This window comes from Sapajus apella, unplaced genomic scaffold, assembly GCF_009761245.1.
Source record: "Sapajus apella isolate SASKATOON/1434 unplaced genomic scaffold, GSC_monkey_1.0 scaffold3, whole genome shotgun sequence".
NCBI lineage: Eukaryota > Metazoa > Chordata > Mammalia > Primates > Cebidae > Sapajus > Sapajus apella.
In genome coordinates this window covers 48,361,892-48,385,882 of record NW_022436943.1, presented here as the reverse complement: position 1 = coordinate 48,385,882, position 23,991 = coordinate 48,361,892, and the positions used below count along the sequence as shown (strand labels likewise).

General features: G+C 41.7%; 1 protein-coding gene and 1 long non-coding RNA gene across 4 annotated transcripts; one reads left to right on the top strand and one right to left on the bottom strand.

Annotated features, from left to right (window-relative positions):
- The first annotated feature begins 401 nt into the window (after positions 1 to 401).
- LOC116533450 lies at positions 402 to 23,686 on the top strand. The gene is made up of 2 exons (XR_004261298.1): positions 402 to 6,756; positions 23,442 to 23,686. It is a non-coding gene; the product is annotated as an uncharacterized LOC116533450 (long non-coding RNA).
- ZNF572 (zinc finger protein 572) lies at positions 7,606 to 13,467 on the bottom strand. Of its 3 annotated transcripts, none has more exons than XM_032253191.1 (3): positions 13,337 to 13,467; positions 11,250 to 11,363; positions 7,606 to 10,627 (listed from the first exon to the last, which is right to left on the bottom strand). In XM_032253191.1, exons 2-3 carry the CDS (start codon positions 11,326 to 11,328, stop codon positions 9,117 to 9,119), a joined length of 1,590 nt encoding a protein of 529 aa, XP_032109082.1. In that variant the 5' UTR covers positions 11,329 to 11,363; positions 13,337 to 13,467; the 3' UTR covers positions 7,606 to 9,116. The 3 variants fall into 3 exon arrangements, with proteins under 3 accessions (XP_032109082.1, XP_032109091.1, XP_032109100.1); XM_032253200.1 differs by having other exon boundaries at positions 7,607 to 10,627; positions 12,390 to 13,467; XM_032253209.1 differs by having other exon boundaries at positions 7,607 to 10,627; positions 13,137 to 13,467.
- Positions 23,687 to 23,991: the final 305 nt, after the last annotated feature.

Sequence of the window (23,991 nt, the reverse complement as noted above, 5' to 3'; positions counted from 1 at the left end):
GTGCAAGTCTCAGGGTCCAAAAGCCGAAAAACTTGGAGTCTGATGTCCAAGGGCAGAAGAACAAGCATCCGATCTGGAAAGCAGACAGAGAGCAGAGAACAAGGGTCCCCCATCTTCTTCTTTGTCTCAGCCGGCCCTTAGCTACCTGGATGGTGCCTGCCCACATTGAGGACAGGTCTTCCTCTCTCTGGCCACTGACTCTTGCATCAGTCTCCTCTGGAAACACCCTCACAGACACATCCAGACATCATGTTTCACTAGCCACCTACGCATCCCTCAATCCAGTGGACACCTAAAATTAACTATTGCAAGTCCACCACTTGTTAAGCTATCACCCATACACATCTCCTTAAACCATACTTCATCTCCAAATAAAGGTCATAATAATAGGTCTCACAATAAAAGGTCATAATACCACTTAACGTAATAAAACTATCCTGTGTACAACCAAAAACGCACAAATCCCATCTCCAGAAGAGGAGGTGAACTTCTTTAGTGATGTTTACTCTTCTGATATCCCATAACTTAAATACTGTGAGGTAAAATTAACAATACTTCAGCACTAAAATAAAGTCAATAAATTATATGTTAATGCTAAATGAGTAAGAGGAAAGAAAACAGATATCTGTGTAAGATATATGTATCTATGCATGAAGGTATTAACAAAATAGGGAGGAAATAGTCATGACAATTACAGTCCTCAATTCTGTTAACTGATCATGTGGGTATAGCTGGTATTTATAACTACTTTCTTCTATTGTATATGCTGTATTCCCTTTGCCTTCAACTTCAGCAAGAACCTCAGCTGGTTGTGGTTCTCTACCTGGTGGGGTGACACAAATCTTCATTCCTAAAGAGTCTGGGCCATTTGTAGTCCTGCCTGGATTCAGTTATTGTCTAATAGTTTGCCATTGACCTTAATCAAAGGGCATGGTAAAACCTGTATTTCACACATTCTTCCTTATCTCCATGGTGGAGTAATAAACAGTCCAATTTCACCCTTGGTAGTGCAGATCAATTACCCCAGCCAACACCTTAACTCCCTTCTTAGCCTATTGACTCAGAGGCATGTAGAGACCAACTGGCCAGGTGGCAGTTTTAAACTTCCAATTTAATGAAATTACTGTTGTGTCTGCTGGTAAAAGTATTCCTCCCTCTGGAACTAATGCCAGCGAAACAAGTCACTGTAACAGAAAACATTTTGCTGGTGGGTCACTAGGGGCAATGGTGAGTGGTACCACTCCCATTTTCACCTCGATTGCTGGACCCATGAGTCCTGGATATGGGAAAAACAGTATCATATATTGGATGCTGATTCAGAGTATATACAGCCTCCTAAAGAACCTTGTTCCAGTCCTTCACAGTATTATCACCTAGCTAGCACTGGAACTGTGACTTCAGAAGGTCATTCTGCCATTCTATCAAGCCAGCTGCTTCGGCATGACGGAAACAAAGTAAAACCAATGAATTCTATGAGCATAAGCCCACTGCCACACTTCTTTGGCTGTGAAATGGGTTCCTTGGTCAGAAGCAATGCTGTGTGGAACAACATGATGGTGAATAAGGCATTCAGTAAGTCCATGGATGGAGTTTTGGCAGAAGCCTTGCATGAATGGAAGACAAATCCATATCTAAAGTGTCTATTCCAGTAAAGACATACAGCTGCCCCTTCCATGATAGAAGCAGTCCCCTGTAATCAACCTGCCACCAGATAACTGATCACTCTGGGGAATGGTACTATATCAGGAGTTCAATGTTTGTCTCTTGCTGGCAGAATGGACACTCAGGAGTGGCTGTAGCAAGGCTGGCATTGGTAAGTGGGGGTCCATGTTCCTGAGTCCATGCATAAACACTATCCCTGCCATCATGGCCACTTCGCTTATGAGCCCATTGGGCAATGACGGGGTGGCTAGGGAAAAAGGCCTACTGGTATCCACAGAACAGGTCATTCTATTCACTTGATTATTAAAATTCTCCTCTGCTGAGGTCATCCTTTGGTGAGCATTCATATGGCACACAAATACCATCACATCTTTTGCCCAGTCAGAGAGGTCTATCCACAAACCTCTTCCCCAAATTTCTCACCAATTTTCCAATCATGTTCCTTTCAAGTTCTTGACCATTCAGCCAATCTATTCACTACAGCCCATGAATCAGCATGTCATCACATATCTGGCCATTTTTCCTTCCAAACAAAGTGCACGACGAGGTGCACTGCCTGAAATTCTGTTCACAGGAGGATTTCCCTTCACTACTTTCCTCCAGGGATGTTCTAGAAAGGGGCTGCAGTGCTGTAACTGTCCACTTTCAGGTGGTGCTTGCATATATGAAGTACCATCTGACAACTAGACCTAGTCTTCTCTTCCTCTATCAGCTGGTCATAGGGTCCTCCCCATGAGGCTGTAAGTGCAGGTTGGGAGAGAGAAGAGAGGCTGTAGCAGCAGAAAACAGGCATTTGGGTCCCTTCCTTAGGGAATCTCCTTTACCTTCAGGATCTGCTCAGGTTGATCAAGTATACCCCACTTCCATTTGATGATGGAGTGCTGCTGTACTCACCCAACTTTATGGCTTGCTGCATTAGATAACACCCAGTTCATGATAGGCAGTTCAGGTCACATGGTAACTTGGTGGCCCATGATCAAGCATTCAGTTTCTACTAAGGTCCAGTAGCAAGCCAAGAGCTATCTTTCAAAAGGAGGGTAGTTATCTGTGGTTGATGGCAGGGCCTTGCTCCAAAATCATAAAGGCCTCTACTGTGATTTACCAATGGGGTCCTGCCAAAGGCTCCAAACAGCATCCCTATCTGTCACTGACATCATAAGTACCATTGAATTAGCTGGATCATATGGTCCAAGTGGCAATGCAGCTTGCATAATAGCCAGGATCTGTTGCAGCCCCTCTTGCATCTAGAAGCTTTTCCAGTCACTCAGTAAACGGGCCACATCAACATACCCAAGTGAGGAAAGTGTTGCTTCCAAAATCCAAAAAGGCCCACTAGGCATTGTTTCTTAGTTACAAAAAAGGCCAGATGCAAGAACTTATCCTTCATCTTAGAACGGATAGCTCAACAGGCCCCAAACTATAGGACCCCTAGAAATTTCAATGAGATAGAAGGCCTTTGAATTTAGTAAAACACAAATGTTTTACCAGTAAGCCCACAGTGGTTGCTACTTCTTACGAGGAACAATCAGCCTAATGTCATCAATGTAATGGACCAGTATGATATCTTACGGAAGGGAAGGCAATCAAGATCTCTAAACTAAATTATGACATAGGGCTAGAAACTTGATATACACCTAAGGCAAGACAGTGAGGGTGTTTTGCTGACCCTTATGGACAAGTATAGAGAAAAATGCATTTGCCAGTTCAATAGCTGCATACCAGGTACCCAGAGATGTGTTAATTTGCCCAAGCAATGAAACCACATCTGGTACAACAGCTGTAACTGGAGTCACCACTTGGTTAAGCTTACTGTCTAATGACAATAATCTACTGTCATTCCCCAAGATCCATCTGTCTTCTACACAGGGCAGATAGGATTGTTAAATGAGAATGGGCGGGGAACCACCACCTCTGCATCTTTAGAGTCCTTCCTGGTGGCACTAATCTCTGAAATCCCTCCGTAGATGTGATATTATTTTTGATTTAGTATTTTCCCTGGTAGACGCAGCTCTAATGGCTTCCATTTGGCCTTTCCCATCATAATATCCCTCATTCCACAGATGAGGCAACCAATGTGGAAATTCTGCTCAGTATGCTAAGTATGTCTATTCCAACTATGCATTCTGGAACTGGGAAGGTGACCACAGGATGGGTTTGGGGACTCACTGGACCCACTGTAAGTCAAACCTGAGCTAAAAACTCCACTGATCACCTGACCTCTATAAGCTGCTACTCTGACTGGAGGGCCACTGTATTTTGGGTCTCCTGAAATCAGTGTCAGTTCAGAGTCAGTTATTAGTAGTTCCCTGACAGTTCTGATGACTTCTTTCCCCAATGCACAGTCATCTAGTAAAAGGGTGTAAGTATTAACAGTATAAATGTTTGGTAGTATACCCAAATAAAGGGTAGTGTACCCTTTATTCAAAGGGTTCTGGGTCTATAAACTGGTTCAAGTCTGGAAATTGAGCAGCCATGATTATCTGTTTTTAGTATTTGAGTTAGACTTTTGTTTACTTGACCTGGAAGTTTTCTGCTTATACACATCAAGTAAGAACATAGTAAGCTTCCCATCTATTTCACTTCTAGGAACACCAAGATTAATTAGCCAAAGCCAAAGGTCTACATGAGTTATTCTGATTGTTGCTTTGCCTCTGCTATTCCTTCATTAGGGTAACTATGCCCACTTTGCCTTTGGCAGTTGAGTTTTGCCACTTGGACCCTGCCACCTTGGAATCCAACTATTCCCATTCTTTCCCAATCAGTGCCCTCACTTTAACAGTAAACATCCTGTGAGGCTGAGTGCACCTTTCTTTGTAGGTAAAAATAGTTGCATGATCAGGGATTGCATTTGGGTTTTGGTAATTTCAACCCTAAGGCTGTTGGGGAGAAGATTCTCCTTCAGAGAACACTTAGAAGTTTCTGGACTATTTATGTATACCTGGAGCTGAGAATTCAAATCTCTGAGCTCATCTTTTTCTTTCATTACTTTGTCCAGCAATATTAGTAGCAACCAACTAATGTCATTGTTTCTTGACTTTCCACAAATGTCCTAAAATATCATGTACAGACTTACTAAGCGCATTGCTTCTTGTAAGTGGTGAATTAGGAGTGTCACAAGCATTTATTTTGTATATCTCTATAAACAGCTCAGCAATGGACTATCAGTGCTGTCTGTACTGTTAGAAATAGAGTCTCTAGCATTTTTAGCTCTAATCAGATTAGAGGGCCAATTCCAGAAACCCCAAAACCAATTAAGAAAATCCACCCTTAAAATTCTGTTCCTCTGGAAGTACTCCTGGTATCAAACCCTCATCTTATTTCCCTAGTTCTTAAGGCAGTTCTTGATGATGTTTCTTGAAATTATGCCTAGAGCAGCAAAAGGAAAAATCAAAGTAATTCTTAAAATGATTCAACCCAAGGGGAATCTCAGTTGATCCTAAGACCAGGAGAGGAGGAACAAGACTATCTTTGAAAAAACCATCTCAGGCAAGGTACAGTGGCTCATGCCTGTAATCCCAGCACTTTCGGAGGCCAAGGCAGGAGGATCACTTGAGCCAGGAGCCAACAAATCATGGATAAGAACGGACTACTGTAATGACAGTCTTGTTGTTACCAAATGCTATGGTTTGAGTATCCCACTAAAACTCATGTTGGGACCTTAATTCCCAGTGCAGCAATATTGGGAGATGGAACCTTTAAGAAGTGGAGCCTAATGGGAGGCATCTGGGTTGTGGGGACTCCCTCTTCCCTTATGGGCAGTGTGCTGCCAATTCTTGCGTTAGTGAGTGATCTCTCTCTCACATGAGACAGGATTAGTTTCTGAGAGCAAGCTGTTAGGAAGCGATTACAACTCTCATGTTTTGCCCCTCTACACATATTCTCTTCCTCCTTGACTTCTGCCATGTTATGACATAGCACAGAAGCCAAGCAGATGCTGGCCCCTGCTCTTGGACTTCCCAGCCACCAGAATCATGAGCCAAATAAACCTCTTTTCTTTATAAATTACCCAGCCTCATGGATTCTATTATGGCAATACTGAAGAGACCAACACCATGATTTCAGAAAATAAGACTGGCTGAGATGCATGTGTCATGTTAATGTATAAAAACAACAGTCACAGTACTGCTGAACTCCACTACCTCTCACCATCAGTGAAGAAACTTCTACAGCACTAAGGAGAAGGCCCATTTGGTAGACCCAACTTGGATGACTTGGGATCATGGAGGTAATCCCAAGTAGTAAACAGTAGATCTTAGTTACAATACAGATTTACAGTCACATGTCCTCTGGTAGGCTGTACAGTAGTTAGGGAGTGAGTTCCCTGCTATAATTGTGAGTCATGCATTGACATGGCTCTCCCTATGCTATGGCATGGAAAATATACATGAGCTCCTTCTTTGAGTAGGGAAAATATTCATATAGGTGTCTTCTATTTAATTAAAAAGAAACTATGAAATAAAGCACTCTAAAGAATGCTTTCTTTATTCACATGCTGAATCCTTTGTGCTAGCAAGAAAAATAGAGACTATAGAATATGTCTTTCTCATGGAGCTAAACAAAGAGGCTACTTGCTGATTAATTAAATTGAGATAAAAGCATCACATATTATGTTTGACTATGTTATATTCTCCATCATAAGGTACAAATCTCTCTTTTGTTTTCCTCATTTTCAATCCAAAGAGATAAGGATTTTTGCCAAATTGTTCTACTAATGGAGCCCATCTTAACCCATCTAAGATGTGAACATCTTTTTTTCTGGTTGACATCAAGGTTTGTGAAATAGGTTTTATATATTGCCAGCCAACATAGTACACTGTACAGGTGATGGTGACAGGACATAAATTGTACCTGTTGTTAATCTCTTCAGGTACAAACTAAATGAAACTGAACTTGTGACTTTGTTCTTTCCTAATTTAAACCAAATCCTTTGTTTCATGAATAAAAAGATAATTTAGTAAAATTTCCTGTCTCTCTGTTATAGCTGCTTACAGAGTGAATAAAAGTGTTTTAGACAGTCTGCCAACAATATAGTCCTCTGCTTTTCCAGCATTTTATCCCTTAAAATTTCTGAAGTTGATCATAAAGAATCTACAAGTAAGATAAGTTTGGGGCTATACTACTATTTTTAAAACATGTGGATAACATTTTTTTTCAGTTTGTTTCAATTAATAATAGCAGCAACTAATTACCATTTACTGATACCCGGCTATGTTTAAGCACTGTGCTATATGCTTTGCAAACATTTACTTAATGTTTATAGTAACTCTGTAAGGTAGACAGTATTTCTGCTTTACAGATGAGGGAACTGAGGCTCAGAGTGGTTACCTGCCACACAGCATGTAACTGATTTTTTTATCACCCCAACTACTGCTTCCTTGCAACTGAATTTCAGCCTCAACAGCAAAGTCCTAAGTTTAATTATCAAGCATTAATCAAACTATTATTTACTGTAAAAATCTGTCCCAAAATATTACAATTTAAGAAAATGTGGACAATACTATATAACATACAAAGATAGAAAGATATTCAGGTAAGGTCACATAAAAGCCAATAATGGGCTAGGTGTGGTGGCTTACACCTGTAATCTCAGCAGTTTGGGAGGCTGAGGGAGGAGAACTGCTTGAAGCCAGGAGTTCAAGACCAGCCTGGGCAACATGGCAAGATGCTGTCTCTACAAAAATTTAAAAATTAGCTGGGTGCAGTGGCATGTGCCTGTAGTCCTAGCTACTCAGGAGGCTGAGGTGGGAAGATCCCTTAAGCCCAGGAGTTTGAGGCTACAGTGAGCTATGATGGTGCCATTGCACTACAGTCTGGGTGACAGTATGAGACCTTATCTCTTAAAAAAATTAATAAGAAAAAAATAAAAAGCCAAAAATGCCCAATGTTTTCCCCATTTTGAAAGCAGAAAATTTCCCCCAAATTCTTCTTCAAAACTCTATTTCCTAGTTTTTGCTTTATTTTTGTAATCAAATAACAATACAAAAACACACAAATGCCTTGCCAGCATCAGGTACACCACAATCATGAAAGATAAAATAATCCCCAGGCAATTAAATGACCATCAGTTACAGCCCTTTGTATCAGCTACAATGGACCCATTCTGGCTTCACATTCCTAATATGTGTCTCTGCATATTATTCATAAAATATATTCTGAATCCAAAAATTAGATGAAATCATGGGCAACTCGGGAGTCCTAACCTTCCTACTCATCTACCTATTGCACTAGTAGGAAAAAATGGGAGGAAGGAAATAGGATATATCTAATACTTTCCAAAGCATTATTCCCATATGAAGGAGTAGGGAAAATGGGGCCTCAGTTATCAGATCCACATACCAATTATGTCAAGAGGCAAAAGAAAACTGTCAGTACTGAAGCTGAGAAGTCTCAGTACTCCTTAATGGCAAACTGTCCTTGGACACTAGCTCAGAATTAGTGAGCTAATTATTAGAAAAAGAACCCAGTTCCTGAGCTGACCAAGAATTACATAATGGGATAACTTGGGGAAAAGACTCTTCATTAAATATTTTAAGACAGAATTCAGGAATCCTTCCTCCTATCCTGGCTTTGGTCAAGACAGTGAGATCATATCACTAGATAACTCAGTTGGCTGCACATAAATTAGAACACAATCATTAAAATATCCAATCTCTAAACACAGTGTCTTCAAAACTCTATCCCAATTCTACTCTACAGTACAATTCCTTCTGGAGAGCAAACCCTTCAGAGCACATTTCTACAGTCTAATAGAAAATATTTATGGGTCTGTCAAGAATGATGATCTTGAATGAAAGAACCTTGTATAATATTCAATACAGCAGCCAGTGGTCACACAGAGCTACTGAGCACTTAGAAAGTGGCTAGTGTGACTGAGGAACTGGATTTAAAATTTCAATTAATCTTAATACAAATAACTACATATGGCTAGAGGCTATGGTGTTGGACAGTATAGTTCTAGATGCTGTAATAGTTCATTTTTAGTGACTAAAAATGAAAAAAAAGAATCTTTTCTTTCTTGAGCCCCAACAAAATAGCCAGGAAATCACATTATTTACTCAAAAAGATCCTTTCTCTGGGTAAACCCTTGAGGCTAGTAATGATGTATATCTACCCAATAAAGGAAGAGAAAATAATTCAGTGGCAATTCTAGCTTCAGGTTCTCACAGATTCCTTTGCTTACTCTCAGGATTACTCTGTAGGTGTCCTTTTGAAGTTATTACTACCTTACCTTAAATCAAAAAAGTCTTCCTTTCTTCATCCTAGGTGGATGAATCTCTCACTGGACAGATCCAATAACCTGGTGATTGGGGTTTTCCCATCCTTTAAACTGGGAGGTTGACTTTTTCCAAATGTTTTGACAAACACACCAAAGAAACTTTATAGCACAATAATCAGAGAATAGCTGAATTGTCATGGTCCAACAAGAAAGAAAAACAATCACCAGGCTTTGGGACTCAGGAAGATGTATTTGATACTGAAAATGAAGGGATGAGGGGCACTTCCCCTGAACAGTTTTTCCAAGTCCATTCAAGAGGAAAATCCTCAACATCAGGAGACTCAAAAGGCTTTTCTACGTGAACTTTCCGATGCTGATTGAGGTAGGCACTTCTGCTGAAGCATTTCTCACAGCTGGTACATTTGTAAGGTTTTTCCCCTATGTGGGTCCTCCGGTGCCTGATAAGGTTAAAGCTCTGACTGAAGCATTCACCACAATCAGGACATTTATAAGGTTTCTCTCCTGTATGTGTCCTTTGGTGAATCACCAGGGTGGAACTCTGACTGAAAGTTTTCCAGCACTCAGAACATCTGTAAGGTTTTTCTCCTGTATGTGTCCTCTGGTGTCTAATGAGATGGGAGCTAAGGCCAAAACTCTTTCCACATTCACAACATCTATATGGTTTCTCTCCTAACTGGATTCTGCAGTCTTCTATCACACTGCAGTTCTGATTCAAACTTTCTTCATATTCAGAACTTTCATAGGATTTCTCTCCTGTGTGCGTTTTCTGGTGGGTAATAAGGTTTGAACTACGACTAAAATTCTTCCCACATTCTGGACATTGATAAGGCTTTTCTCCTGTATGTATTCTCTGATGTTTTATTAGAGTAGAATTACAACCAAAGCTTTTTCCACACTCAAGACATTTGTAGGGCTTCTCACCTGTGTGTGTCCGCTGGTGGCGTATGAGGCTGGAACTCTGACTAAAACTCTTCCCACAATCAGGGCACTTATAAGGTTTTTCTCCAGTGTGAGTCCTCTGATGTTCTATTAGGACATAACTGTGACTGAAGCCTTTTCCACAGACACAACATTCATATGGTTTTTCACCTGTATGTGATCTGTGATGCTGAATAAGGTGAGAGCTGCTGCTAAATCTCTTCCCACACTCAGGACATTTATAGGGTTTCTCTCCCGTGTGAGTTCTTTCATGGATAATAAGATGGGAGGTATTGCTGAAGCTTTTCCCACATTCACCACACTGGTAGGGCTTCTCTCCTGTGTGCATTCTTAGATGCTGAATCAGGTGAGAACTGTTACAAAAGCATTTCGCACACTCAGAGCATTTATAAGGCTTTTCTCCTGTGTGGGTCCTTTGGTGAGTACGCAAGTGAGAACTATTATTGAAGCTTTTCCAACATTCGGAACATTTGTAGGGTCTGTCTACAAAGGATGAATTCTGCTGGACAGAGGCATTGGTATGTTTTCCTGGGTCCCATTCCTGGTGATTGGGGTTTTCCTCCTTTTTAGCTATAGAGTTTCCCCAATTCTCTGACTTGCCATCACTCTCATAGGAATCATGACACCAAATCTCATCTTGAACCCATGTCAATGGCATTTCTTTTGCATCCTCATGCTTATAATGTTGTGGTCCGTGTCTTTTAGACCATTCTGAAGGTTTCTCTTTAAGATTATCTGCCTTAGGATTGTTGTGGTGAACAGTTTCCAAATTATTCATACTTTCATCTCCTGCAAGAATAAATAAATATTCTAACCATATTCCTGAATCTCTGCCAGAGAAATAAATTCTAAATTGCAGTGGAAGAGAGGAAATAACAATGTGAAACCTCATAAGTAATTACATATAAAAAAAATTTTTAAAGACAGTTTTACTTCTTTTCCTCTGTTTACCAGAGGCAGGTGGATGTTTTTTGTACTTAGCAACAACACTAATGAATTATTTGAATCATTATTGGCAAAGGGAACATCAAACTAAAAATAAACGCATTAAATTACATTCTAGAAGACTTAAGAGAAAAAACAGGATTGATAAGAACAGGAGTGAAATTGAACAGAATACCATCTCAGGTAAAAACTAGGCAACAGCTTTGCTAAAATCTGAGCAAATACTATACAAATAACAATAGCCACTACTTATTAAGAACAGTAGCTTTGGATGTGATATCTCAGTAATCCTAAAATATGAGACAGATACTCATTTTCTTAAAGATGAGAACAATGAGGCTGAAATAATTAACACAGCTTTTAAGTGACAGCACAAGGAATTAAATTAAAGTTTGTCTCATTCCAGGGTCTTGTTCTTTCTATATCAAATTTCTTAAGGATTCATATCACTGTTTTGATCCCTCACCTGTGAAGGGGCTTTTCAAATTCTCCCTCTTCATGAAGCTGTTACAGTCTGAGACCAACAGTTCTTTTTCTTGCTCCATCACAATGATCACAGCCACGTTACGGATCAGAAACCCTGTGGAAGGAAATAAATTATGTTTGGAGGTATTTCATAAGTTCAAGCTTATTCTTCCTCCTTCCTTCCCAACCATTCCAACATAACAATAGGAAGCACAGAATGTTCATGAACCATACTGAAAATAAGAAACACAACTCTTAGCAGCCCTTTTAGAAAATCTTATCTCTGATGCAAGTGTTTAGAATTAAGGGTTAACCCAATTAACCTTTTCTAAAGAAATAACAGTGCAAAAAATTAAATCTTCACATTAAAGGTTTGAAGATCAAGCTTCAAAGACAGAACACTAATCCTCATTGTCCAAGCGTAGCTTAGAAACACTTTTAATTTAAAAAACAAAGTATTTTTTTTAAAGACTTCAACAATAAAATGTATAAAGACTTCAAGGAATCAATACACAAGCATAAGAAGCAGCTAAAGAAAAAAAAAGCACTCTGTTTAGTTTCAAAAGAATAACTTGGTCTTGACAGAAGGAACCCTTTGAAGTTAATTTCAAAGGAAAGTTAGGATTTATATAACCATTAAAGAGAAATCAGGACAAAGCAGGGGTGGAATAATTATAGCCAATAACCATGAAATATAAAAAGGAAGCTAAAGAGGGGCCTCCTCCTCCTTGCTCTTAGTTTCTAAGTCTATCGTATTCACAAAATCCACTTCAGCCTAAACTTTGTCTTCTGGAGCCAACAATCATTAACCTATTTTAAGGGACTAGAAAATGTGATCTACCACAGGAAGGCAATGACATATGGACTTTTGGCATCCACTTCAGAATATGAAGAATATAATCATTTGGGAGAAAATAAGGACCTAAAAGGATATACAAATGCACATATTTTAAAAACAAAAATAGTATCTGTACTTATATTGCATTTTCACCATTACTGCCTATTACATGCCAGGTAGTGAATGAAATAATTTGCATATATTTGTCATTTAATTCTTACAATAGCTCTCTGAGGTGTATGAACAACTACCAGCATTTTACAGATGAGTTTAAAAGGTATTAAGAAATTTTCCTAATGTCACCTAGAAAGTGATAGAGCAGGATTGAGCTCCAAGTCTGATTAGATGCTGACGTTTTTTTCACCCACTTACTTATTATTGTAAACTAGAACAGGAAGCAGAGGTGAGCATAATCCCAAACTGCAAATAAACCTCAAAATTCCCTTTATTTTAGAATATATTGGCTGGCGTTTTAGAAAACACATCTACATTCCTAAGTCTTGTAATAAAGTGAGTTGACATTCGATAAGCACACTCATCAGCAAGTAGATTTGTTCTAGAGAAACATGAAACTGTCTACATTACTAATATCCCCAGTGTTTGAATGGGAGGTGGGGAACCATACACCTGAATGCAAAAAAAGGGAGGGGTGGAGTTGCTCGAATGGAGTTATATACTTTGCTGTCCTAGTTACATACTGTCATCAAAGTATTTACAAAAGAAGCATGAAGGAACACTGAGTGCCTTCTGGGTAACACATTACCATCCGACCATTTTCCCTACTAAAATACTACTAAATTTGGCAGCAAAGGAGCCCCAGGAACAGTGACTCAGCAAAATGGTGGCAAACTCAAGGCCATAAAAGGCTGCCATTAAGATGTCACTCCACGGGGAAGGGATGTTTTCACTGTTATAGAGCAAACAGGTGATTAAGGTGGGGCCGTGCTTTGATCAGAAAGCCTTCAAAGAAAATGCACTGCATGAAGCCTCGTTTTAAGAACCGCTAACAGGGACAAGTTGGAGACACTGTGGGGTGAAGTTCCAGGATACCAGACGGTCTCCGGCAGACAAGATCCTTTAAGGGACCTGGCAGGCAAGGATGACGGTGGCCCGCCGGCGGGAGCTGCTGGGCCTTCGCCCCTGGCAGCAGCGGGATCTCTCTCCCGGAGGTCCACTGCAGCCTGGTCGGAGCTGTTTCCACTCCTCTAGCCCGCAACCCTCGGCTCCCTTCCCCCAAAGAAGGAACTCACTGTTCTGGGGGCTACACCCAAGGCGCCTGCACCCCCAGCAGTCCGGGAGGAAGGAGCCCCCCCTGCTCTCTCTCTGACCCTACCAACCCAGGTTCCTAAACTCTCAAACCCGGAAGACAGAAACAGGAAGTTACCCCATCTCCCCTGGCGGCTTTGCTGGGGCCGCTCTAGGAAACAGTGATGGCCAACTCTCGTTGATCTTAACCCTTAGAGTCCTGGACCAGAAGGAGCGTGAGGGTGGATTTCCTTTCCTTGTGCTGTGACCAGCCAACTGTGAACCTCATTCCTCTCACTTCTCAGGCGGCTTACGACAGGGGCCTGATTGGAGCTTCTATTTTTCCTTGCCATCAGAGCATCATCAGATTAATTATCATCACGATTAGAATCGAAATCAGACTAGTATTTATTAAACACCTACTGTTTCTGTTCGCACCGCTGTGAGAGTGGATATATATTTACTTATCTGTGAAAGTTAGAGAGCTAAGGCATCCATTCACATATAAAACAATCCGTTTACTTAACTCCCGGAAAAGTAGTTAATCCGTCCTCTTTCATTACAGAGAAAAGAGAAGGCAATCCCTTCATCTCACTTCTACCAAACAGAAATCTACTCAAGTAGGCACCCTGCCATTTTCTTTCTTCCCTCCTGTTACAACAGAGTCCCTCTTTGGCATTTTAACAAGCCCTTTACTGGTACTCATTTTCCTACCCATCTTCTTGGAAAGTTTACACTACCAACTAAACTCTCAATCCCTCCACTCCCACCCCCAAATAGTCCCTCCGCTTTTCCTTTCTCTTTATACTCACAATGTTTCCATTTCATCAATTTTCCACTAACCTTAACATTTCTCCTGCAACAACAAGAAAAAATCACTAGCATCACCAGTGACCTCCATGTTGTTAGTGCAACTGGTATTTTTTAGTTGTCAGGTCCCTTTTCAGGGGGGTTGACGTGGCTATGGACTCATCTTCTAGAGCACTCTTTCGAGGTGATACCACATTCTCCTCCTTTTCCTCCAACATCTCTAGTCAGTTCTGTTAGTCTCTTTTCCAAGTCAGTCCCTCAAGGTCATCCTACCCCTCTCCTCTTATTACTGAATGTTCTCTGCCAAGGCAATCTCATTCATTCCCACATTTTCAAATACCACCTAGACAGACAACACAAAAATTTTTTTCTCCAGCCCAAGCTACATGTCTGAGCTCCTCACTTATAACCATGGTCTACTTGGCATCTCATACAGCAAGTCTCAATAACAACTCAAAACCAAAATGTCAAAAATCAAAATCATAATCTGTCTTTTCTCTCACTGTTCTTCCCCATATACACATGTAAACACAAAATAAAACAAAATAAATCTGTTTCTCTTCCAATATTCTTTCAACCATCCATCCAGTTAGATGGAAACCCAGAAATCTTTCTTTTAACTTCCCTTTCCTTATCTTCCATATACAATTTATAAACAAGCCTCATCTATTGCGTAATAATTCTCACATGTAGTGGTTTCCCCTAACCACCAGGGCTACCCCTAATTCAGGCAACCATCGCCCCTCACTTGAAGAATTTCCATGCCCTCCTAACAAACAGTCCTATAGATGCTCATCCTTGCTCCCTCTCATTCACTCTTCCTTGTTGAATCCAGAGGGATCTTTTCCAAAAATGAATCAGATTCTTTCATGTTCCTTTACCTAGTTGAAGCTTACTCATCCTTCAGATTTCAGCTACACATCACTTTCTCACAGAAGATTTCCAGGCTCTTCTATATGGTCTTCTCCTACCATATTTTTTTCCCATTGTAGCCCATGTCACGACTGCAGCTTTATGTTTGCGTGATTGATGCATTATTTCACCTCTCCATTCAGACAGCAAAATCCATGAGAATAGGGTCTGCCTCCATTTTGCTTATAATTCTATCTTACAACTTAGCACAGTGCCTGATTCCTTCATTCATTCATTTAAATATTTGTTGAAAGCCTACTGTGTGCCTGTTACTGTGTTATCTTAGGCACTAAGGATGCACCAGGGCACCAAACAATGTGGGGGAGACCACAAATGAACATCAACAAAAAGTGAACAAAGAAATGTATGTTAAGCAGTGATGAGTATTAGAAAAAGAAGCAAGTTAAAGAAACAGACACGCTAGGATGCTGAAGAAAGTGTACTATTTCAGGTAAGGAGGTCAGGGAAGTCCTCTCAGTAAGGAGCTATTTCAGCAGGAGTATGAAGGAAGAAAGGCATGGGCCTCTTTGTTATTTAAGGAACGAACAATTAAGACAGGAGCAGTAAGAAAAAAGACTCTGAGATGAAAACTCAAGAAACAGTAAGGAGCAGAGCAAGTGAAATGAACAGTACTTGGAGAAAAGGTCAGAGATGTTTCAAGAGGCCAGATCATATAGGCCATAAGTGACAGACACAGCGATGCATCACTCAGACTCCAAGGAAGTACATGTTGCCCACCTTTGAGAGTGCTTTCTGGAGCTCATGCCCTTTCCAAGGCAGCCCACATCTGGTGCCTGATTAAGGCAGAACTATAAAAGCCTGTCCATGTTGCCCAAAGCAGGATAACTCTTAAATGCACATTTCAGCTCCTGAGTGTTGTTTGTTTGTTTGTTTGTTTGTTTAAGACAATCTTGCTCTGTTACCCAGGCTGGAGTGCAGTGTCACAATCATGGCTTACTATAGCCTCAACTGCCCAGGTTCTAGCAATCCTCCCATCTTAGCCTCTTGAGTAACTGGGACTACAGGCACGTGCTACCATGCCCTGCTAATTTTTAAATTTTTTTGTAGAGAGAGGGGTCTCACTTTGTTGCCCAGCCTGGATGTGAACTCTTGGGCTCAAGCAATCCTCCTGCCTTGGCCTCCCAAAGTGTTGGGATTACAGGTTTAAGCCATGGTGCCCAGCCAACTCCTGAGTTCTTGATGGCCTTGATGAAGGAATCTGTTGTCAGGTCCAAATTGCAGGTCTTCCCCCTCTGCTCGATCCTGATTCTTTTCCCACGCTTCCACAGGTTTGGATACCAAGGCCATTTCCTAATCAACACCCTGGACACTAAACTTGGTTTCAGAATCTGCTTTCTCAGCAAACAAACAAATGAACAAAAACCTCCAAAATACATGCATAAAATGAAATGTCCTCTCTCACCTGGCCCCAAGCAAAGAACTGCCCCAGTTCTTCTTTCCACTGGGGCAACCAACATTTTATGTTTCTTGTGTATTATTCACAGATATGCCAAATGTGAGCAAATACCTACCTAACTACTTACATATATACATACTGTTGGAAACAGATGCTCGGTGCCACAAAGAAAAAATTAGCACTGAGACCAAGGATCTTTCAGCAAATGCAACTTTTACTTCCTGGACTGCAGGAAGGGTACTCTCACTAGCCATCTTGCCATGAGAGTACAACAAACAAAGGAAAGCAGACATATTTATCCCTTATGCACTGGGTGTCATCCTTACTGCTGTATCTGATCTCCTTTGGCTGGAGTCAGACCTCACAATCTAAACTAAAATCCGATTGGCTAACAACTTAAAACTTTTCTAAACAGGTAAAAGCAATGGAAAGCTGGGGTATCCAGCACAGATATCTTGGTTAAGGTACAAGGACACAGAATGCACTACGTGCCTGTAAGCATGGCGTGTCTAACAGCAACATAGGATAGGTCTTAACAAAGAGTTATTAGCACACTTATGATTTTTTCTTTAACGAGAAAGGAAACTTTAAAGAGGAACTTTTCTACTTCCCAAACATACATACATATACACATACATAGGTAATAAATAGATGACAGGTATTCATTCATTTATTTTGCTACACATATGATAGTAAGCTATTCGCTTTGTTTTAAATTTTAGTTTGTTCACTTGACAACATATTGCAGAGTGTTCTTTTCTTCCATTTTTTTTGGTTTTGTTTTGTTTTGTTTTTTGTTTTTAATTTTTGAGGCAGGATCTCACTCTGTCCCCCAAGCTGGAGTGCAGTGGTGTGATCTCAACTCACTACAATCTCAACCTCCAGGGCTCAAGCAATCCTTCCACCTCAGCCTCTCAAGTATCTAGGACCACAGCTAATTTTATTTTTTGTAGAGACGGGGTCTTACTATGGCCCAGGCTGATCTCCAACTCCCGGACTTAAGTGATCCACCTGCTCCAGCCTCCCAAAGTGCTGGGATTATAATCATGAGCCACTGCACCCAGCCATATAATAGTACAGACATTTATCATAGAGCTCCCTGTACGCTTTTTTTTAACAGTTGCATAGTATTCCATTGTGTAAATATACCAGTATTTATTTAATCTGTTTCTTATATTGCTTCTGAACTTTTGCTGTTACTTATATTGCAATGAATAATTTAACCTTTATTTTTTAAAGCTGTGGTGGATATTGTGAATTGGTTTGCTCAATATCCATTACAACTTTCTTTCATTATGCTTTCCTGCAGAGAAGAGTTGATGTTATGAACTGAATTGTGTCCACCGAAAATTCTTTTGTTTTTTTTTTGGGATGGAGTCTCACTCTTTATCCCCCCAGGGTAGAGCAGAATGGTGCCATCTTGACTCACTGCAGCCTCTGCCTTCTGGATTCAAACAATTCTCCTGCCTCAGCCTCCAAGTAGCTGGGATTACAGGCATGCACCACCATAACCTGCTAATTTTTGTATTTTTAGTAGAGACGGGGTTTCATTATGTTGGTCAGGCTGGTCTCAAACTCCTGACCTTAAATGATCTGTCTGCCTCAGCTTCCTAAAGTGCTGGGACTATAGGAGTCAGACACCGTGCCTGGCCTTCACTCAAAATTCTTATGTTGAACCTGTAATCCCCAGTGTAGCTGTATTTGGAGACAGGCCCTCAAGGGAGTATTTGAGGTTAAGTGAGGTCATAAGAGTGGGGCTCTAATCTGATAGGACTGGTGTCCTTGCAAGAAGAGGAAGAGACAACAGAGACATCCCTATCTGTGTACACACAAAGGAAAGGCCAGGTGAGAACATAGCAAGAAGGTGGCCGTCTGCAAACCAGGAAGAGAGGCCTCATGGAAACTAACAGTGACCATACCTTGCTCATAGACTTCCACCTTCCAGAAGTGTGAGAAAATGAGGCCATGCATGGTGACTTACACCTGTAGTCCCCATACTTCAGGAGGCTGAGGCAGGAGGACCACTTGAGCCCAGGAGTTTGAGACCAGTTTAGGCAATAGTTAGTGAGACTCCATCTCTACAAACAAATAAATAAATAAATAAATAAACCTTTGCATGATGGCATGCACCTATAGTCCAGCTACTCAGGAGGCTGAGGTGGGAGGATTGCTTGAACCTAGGAGTTCAAGGCTTCAGTGAACCATGATTGCACCACTGCACTCCAGCCTGGATGACACAGTGACATCCTGTCAAAAAGAAAAAATAGCAAAATCCAAAAAACCCCAGAACTCTGAGAAAATGAATTTCCATCGTTTAAGCCACCCAGTCTGGCATTTTTCTATGGTTGCCTAAACAGACAAATACAGTTGAAAAAGCTAAACATTATGTTTCTGAGACTTCTTTGAATCTATAATAGCCAAGCTGTAACAGCAGCTTTGATTGACACTCCGGGAAGCTCACCCATTTCCTCAGTTCTCTCAGTTATTCGGAAAGTCCTTTAATCCTTGTAATATATCTTTTATTCCTTAGGTCAGCTCAAGTGAATTCTATTCTCTGTCACTGACTAGAGTTAGTACACAGCTAAATTGCTAGGGAGGCTCTAGATTTGGGATTGAGGGCACACAGAGAAAGTGTGTGGGTTCCCTGGAGTGGCCAGCTTGCAGACAGAACTTCCAGCTGGAGGATGGCTATGTGGTGTGTGTAATCAGGCTGAGACTGGCGTCACAGGTCCAGCTTGGAACTGAATGAAGAGTGACGTTTGCCTTCTTACTATCTACTGTAGCGGTGAGCAAACTGTTCTGGGAAGATGGAGGAAAGAAGTCCTTGTTATGGCAGAAATTTGGCAACACTGTCACCTGTGCTAACATGTAGAAAATTAGAAATGCATCTAATCAACTCAAACATCTTGGTCAGGGGTTGGAAAATTCATTCTGTAAAAGGCTAGAGAGTAACTATTCCATGCTTGTGGGCCGCATGGTCTCTGCTGCAACCACTCAACTCCTCCACAGTAACTCAAATGCAGACATATGCAAGACTAGTATACAGGCATGGGTGCGTTCCAGTAAAACTTTATATATGAAAATGAGCAACCGGGAGCTGTGGCTCACACCTGTAATCCCAGCACTTTGGGAGGTGGAGGTGGGCGGATTATTTGAGGTTAGCAGTTTGAGACCAGCCTGGCCAACATGGTGAAACACAGTTTCTACTAAAATACAAAAATTAGCCAGGTGTGGTAGCGCATGCCTGTAATCCCAGCTACTTGGGAGGCTGAGGAGGGAGAATCACTTGAACCCAGGAGGCGGAGATTGCAGTGAGCCGAGATTGTGCCCCTGTTCTCCAGCCTAGGCAACAGAGTGAGACTCTGTCTCAAAAAAAAAGAGAAAGAGAGAGAGAGAGAGAAAGAAAGAAAGTAGAGAGAGAAAGAAAGAAAGAAAAGAAAGAAAGAAAGAAAGAAAGAAAGAAAGAAAGAAAGAAAGAAAGAAGAAAGAGAAAGAAAGAAAGAGAAAAAATGGGCATCCTGCCCACCAGCTGGCCTCTGTGCTCGCTAAGAGATTTCAAGGTAGAATATTAAGCATGCCACTTGGCTTCTTCTCATTGCCTATGGTAAAATGCAAGAGAAAAGGGATAACCTACAGAACCAAACCCTTGAATATATAGGAGCTAGAAACTGCTACATTGGAAACAATTTTTTTTTGCCACATCCCGGCCTCTCCAGATGGCTAATAATGTTAAAATTAAGAAATGGCTTCTGAGAAAAGATCAAATACTGGGCACTGCTAGGAAAAAGTGTTCTAAGTACGTGTCAGTAAGCTACGAAAGACCTGTGCAGGTCTTCAGAACACGTCTTGAAGAACGTCTGTGTTAAGCAGTGGGATACCAAAGATCCTGGACTAGAGCAACCACATAAGAGGGCCGAGGGAGAAAAGGGCTTATCTCATGACATTTGCGGGCATACCTTTTGTCTAACAGAGTGAATGATATATCAACACACCAAAAGCCTCGAGATTTCTGAAAGTATTCTGTCAGCATGGGCTGATAGGCACAGCGACAGTACAAAACAGCAAGAGGTCTTCAGAACCCCAAACTTCTACTGGCAGGAAGCAGACTGAGCAAACTACTCAGGCACAAATACGGGTTACTATCATCAAGATATCTAAATTTTGAGACCTTTCTGTTCTGGCTCATCTCTGACCACCATGCTCCTCCCACTAGATGCAAAACTGCTTGTTTTCAGAACCCGGATCACAGCCTGCTCTTCTGCACCTCTGTGTCTTACCCCCTGCCACCATGGCACTGCTCTGTCACTCCTACTCTTGCCTCCTCTCCTACCTCCCATCTATCTGTATAGCAAATGTCCCCTCCTTCTCTTCTCACCAGAAATATCATCTCACCAATTAGCCTCCATGGACTCTTCCCAGGAATACGTAAACCTTTTCTCCTCCCAGCTTGCAACCATGTATTCTACATGCCCAAAAGTTCTGAACCAATTGAGAAACCTGTTCAGAAACCAATTGAGACTGTCTGGCACAGGTATCAAAACGACCAGCTTTGTCACAGGTAAAGCTGGATTGGAGAGATAGCCTGGGGACGCAGGCCTCCTACTTCATCCCCATGCATTAGGCCAGCTGATTGATTGTCTCATTTCCATGGAAGAAAACCCTGCCAAAGAAATTGTACTGACCACATGCACAAGAAGCTGAGAGCAGGTAACAAATGCTCTGTGGGTGGGAAGATCTTAGAGAACTGAAGGGGGCCTAAACCACATAGGTTCAGTCTTTCCTGCCCCATCTCACCCATCATAGAAGTCAGTCTTCATGATCCTATAGATGGGTAAGGGGTAAGGATGGGGCCAATGAAATGAAGGGCAGAGGTTACCTTCTACTATTTCCAAGAAAGCAGTTCTTCTTTTATGGGGCTGTAGAAATGTGGGCAACAGGAAAGGATGACTTTCTTTTACATCTATAAGCTTCTTTTTTTTTTTTTTGAGACAGAGTCTTGTACTGTCACCTGGGGTTGGAGTGCAGTGACGCAATCTCAGCTCTCTTGCAACCTCCACCTCCCAGGTTCAAGCGATTCTCCTGCCTCAGGCTGCCAAGTAGCTGGGATTACAGGTGCCTGCCACCATACTTGGCTAATTTTTTGTATTTTTAGTAGAGACAAGATTTGGCCAGGCTGGTCTCAAACTCCTCACCTTGTGATCTGCCCGCCTCGGCCTCCCAAAGTGCTGGGATTATAGGCGTGAACCACCATGCCTGGCCTATAACCTTTTTGAAAAGCCATTTAATAAACATCTTTGGCTGAAGTCAAGAATAAATAAATGAGGCCAGACGCGGTGGCTCACGCCTGTAATCCTAACACTTTGAAAGGTCGGGGTGGGTGCATCACTTGAGGTCAGGAGTTCAAGACCAGCCTGGTGAACATGGTGAAAACCCATCTCTACTAAAAATACAAAAATTAGCTGGATTTGGTGGCAGGTGCCTGTAGTCCCAGCTACTTGGGAGGCTGAGGCAGGAGAATCCTTTGACCCTGGGAGGTGGAAGTTGCAGTGAGCCAAGATCATGCCACTGCACTCCAGCCTGGGAGACAGAGTGAGATTCCACCTCAGAAAAAAAAAAGTGAGACTCTGAGACTCTGTCTTAAAAAAAATGAATTTGTTCATTAGATTGTCTTATGGTATGTTGTATGGACATCTGTCATCCAGGCTAGCAGGTGAACGATGTGAACACGGCAATCTTGTCTCATTCTTACAATGACTAAATAAATTCTTAGGGTACGATGACTGGAGGACATTGAGGGCATGGGAAAGTATGGAAAATTTATCAGGCTTTTGTATTTTTAACTTTCATTTCCTTTGTTCTTTCATTCACTTATTAAACAAGTATTTTCTGTCTACTGCTGTTGACTCCTGGAGAGGGTCATCCTGGGCAGGAGTTTGTAGAGACTGCCCTGACTCCTGGCCTGCTGACACAGGGCACTAGAAGAGTGAGTTTTTGCCTTTCCTTAGCCACGGCTGCTTTCACCCATCAGTGTCAATAAGGATAATAGTTGAAACTGTGTTGATATGGGTCTCTTAAGTGTGTTTTCAGTTTCAAGTTATAGACAATGTATCTTACACTGCTTTAAACCATAAGAACTTTATTCTTCACTGAAGAAATGTTTAAAGCAAGCAGTTCTGTGACGGATGGAGCAGCTCGGTGATGCTGTCAAGGGCCCAGGCCATTTTCTTCCTTCCTCTGCATCATTCTCAGCATTTTGATGACATCTCCCCTTAGGCTTCTCATTTCTTGACTACAAAATGGCTGCAGCAACTCCTCCCATCACATTCTAAGACCATAGTGTTCAAAGCAGGAGGGGAAGGTGCAAAGGGGGCTTTATTTTCCACATGCCTCTCTCCTATCAAGGAGAAACATATTTTCAAAACCCCCCAGTAGATTTCCCCTTCTGTTTCGCTGGCCAGAACTTGATCACACGCCCACTGACTAGACCGATCACTGCCAAGGGGGAATGGAGGTGCTGTGATTAGCTGAGGCCAATTGTGTTTTCTCCTCTGGAACTGAGCAAGTTGCTGCCCAAATTGAATCGGTAAAAAGGGGAGACTGACAGTTGAATTAATAAACAACCCTCTTCCACAACAGACATGAGCAGAAAACAGCAGGAGAATCCTCTGGGCTGCAGTATCCACAAGCTCTTTGAAGGGCATGGGCCTGGGATGACCCCTTTATCTAAAACACAAATTCTTTCACCCATGACCTCACTCTTTTAGAGCACAAATGAAACGACCCCCACAGGGTTGACAAAAATGGCATGCTGGGTTCTGGACACAAATATAGTTATTTGTAATGAATGCATTCATCGGCTGCACTTTGGCACACTTCCTTCTTGCTAAAAGTCACTAGATAGTGACCATTTATATTCCCTTTGTTCCTATAGATAGGCTCTCTGACATTAGAATCCCTGTCTTTTGTTTAAGGATTGCTGAAGATGTTTTTCAGACCCCCAATTCCAGAAACCAGGTTGAAGATCCACACAGAGGCACAGAAGCAGCATGAGAACACAGCTTCTTCATTCCTGTGCCCCCAGCGATCTTTCCACTTCAGCCCACTCCAAAACCCTAAAAACCTGAACCCTAAGTGCCTTGGGGGCAGATGGATTTAACGTAGTCTCTCATCTTCTCAGTTGCTGACCCTACGATTAAACCTCTTTTCTCTGCTGCAACCCAAGATGTATTGTCTGGCTGTGTGCATCAAGCAACGGACCTCTTAGGGTTCACAACTTCTTACAAACTCATCCTGAGCTTTTCCTCAAGGGACACTTAATAGACTACCCTGGATGTGATTACTATGTGTTTCATTTGCGGTGCTTTTTTAGAAAAGTTATTATAATGTCAACCCCATGGAAAAAGAGGCTGGTGGACAGGGCAGCTGGAAGCCCTGCAGGCTGAATTTGGCCTCCGTGGGAGCCTCTGCTCCATATGGGCAGATTCCAACTGTGCTTCATTTGCACAGGTGACTGGCTCACCC

What these genes read in the sequence shown, in the direction of transcription:
- ZNF572 (XM_032253191.1), bottom strand. Translation starts at nt 11,328, where the DNA reads ATGGAGCAAGAAAAAGAACTGTTGGTCTCAGACTGTAACAGCTTCATG. An exon ending in TTTGAAAAGCCCCTTCACAG is followed by an intron (nt 10,628 to 11,249) that starts GTGAGGGATCAA and finishes TTATTCTTGCAG; the next exon opens with GAGATGAAAGTATGAATAAT.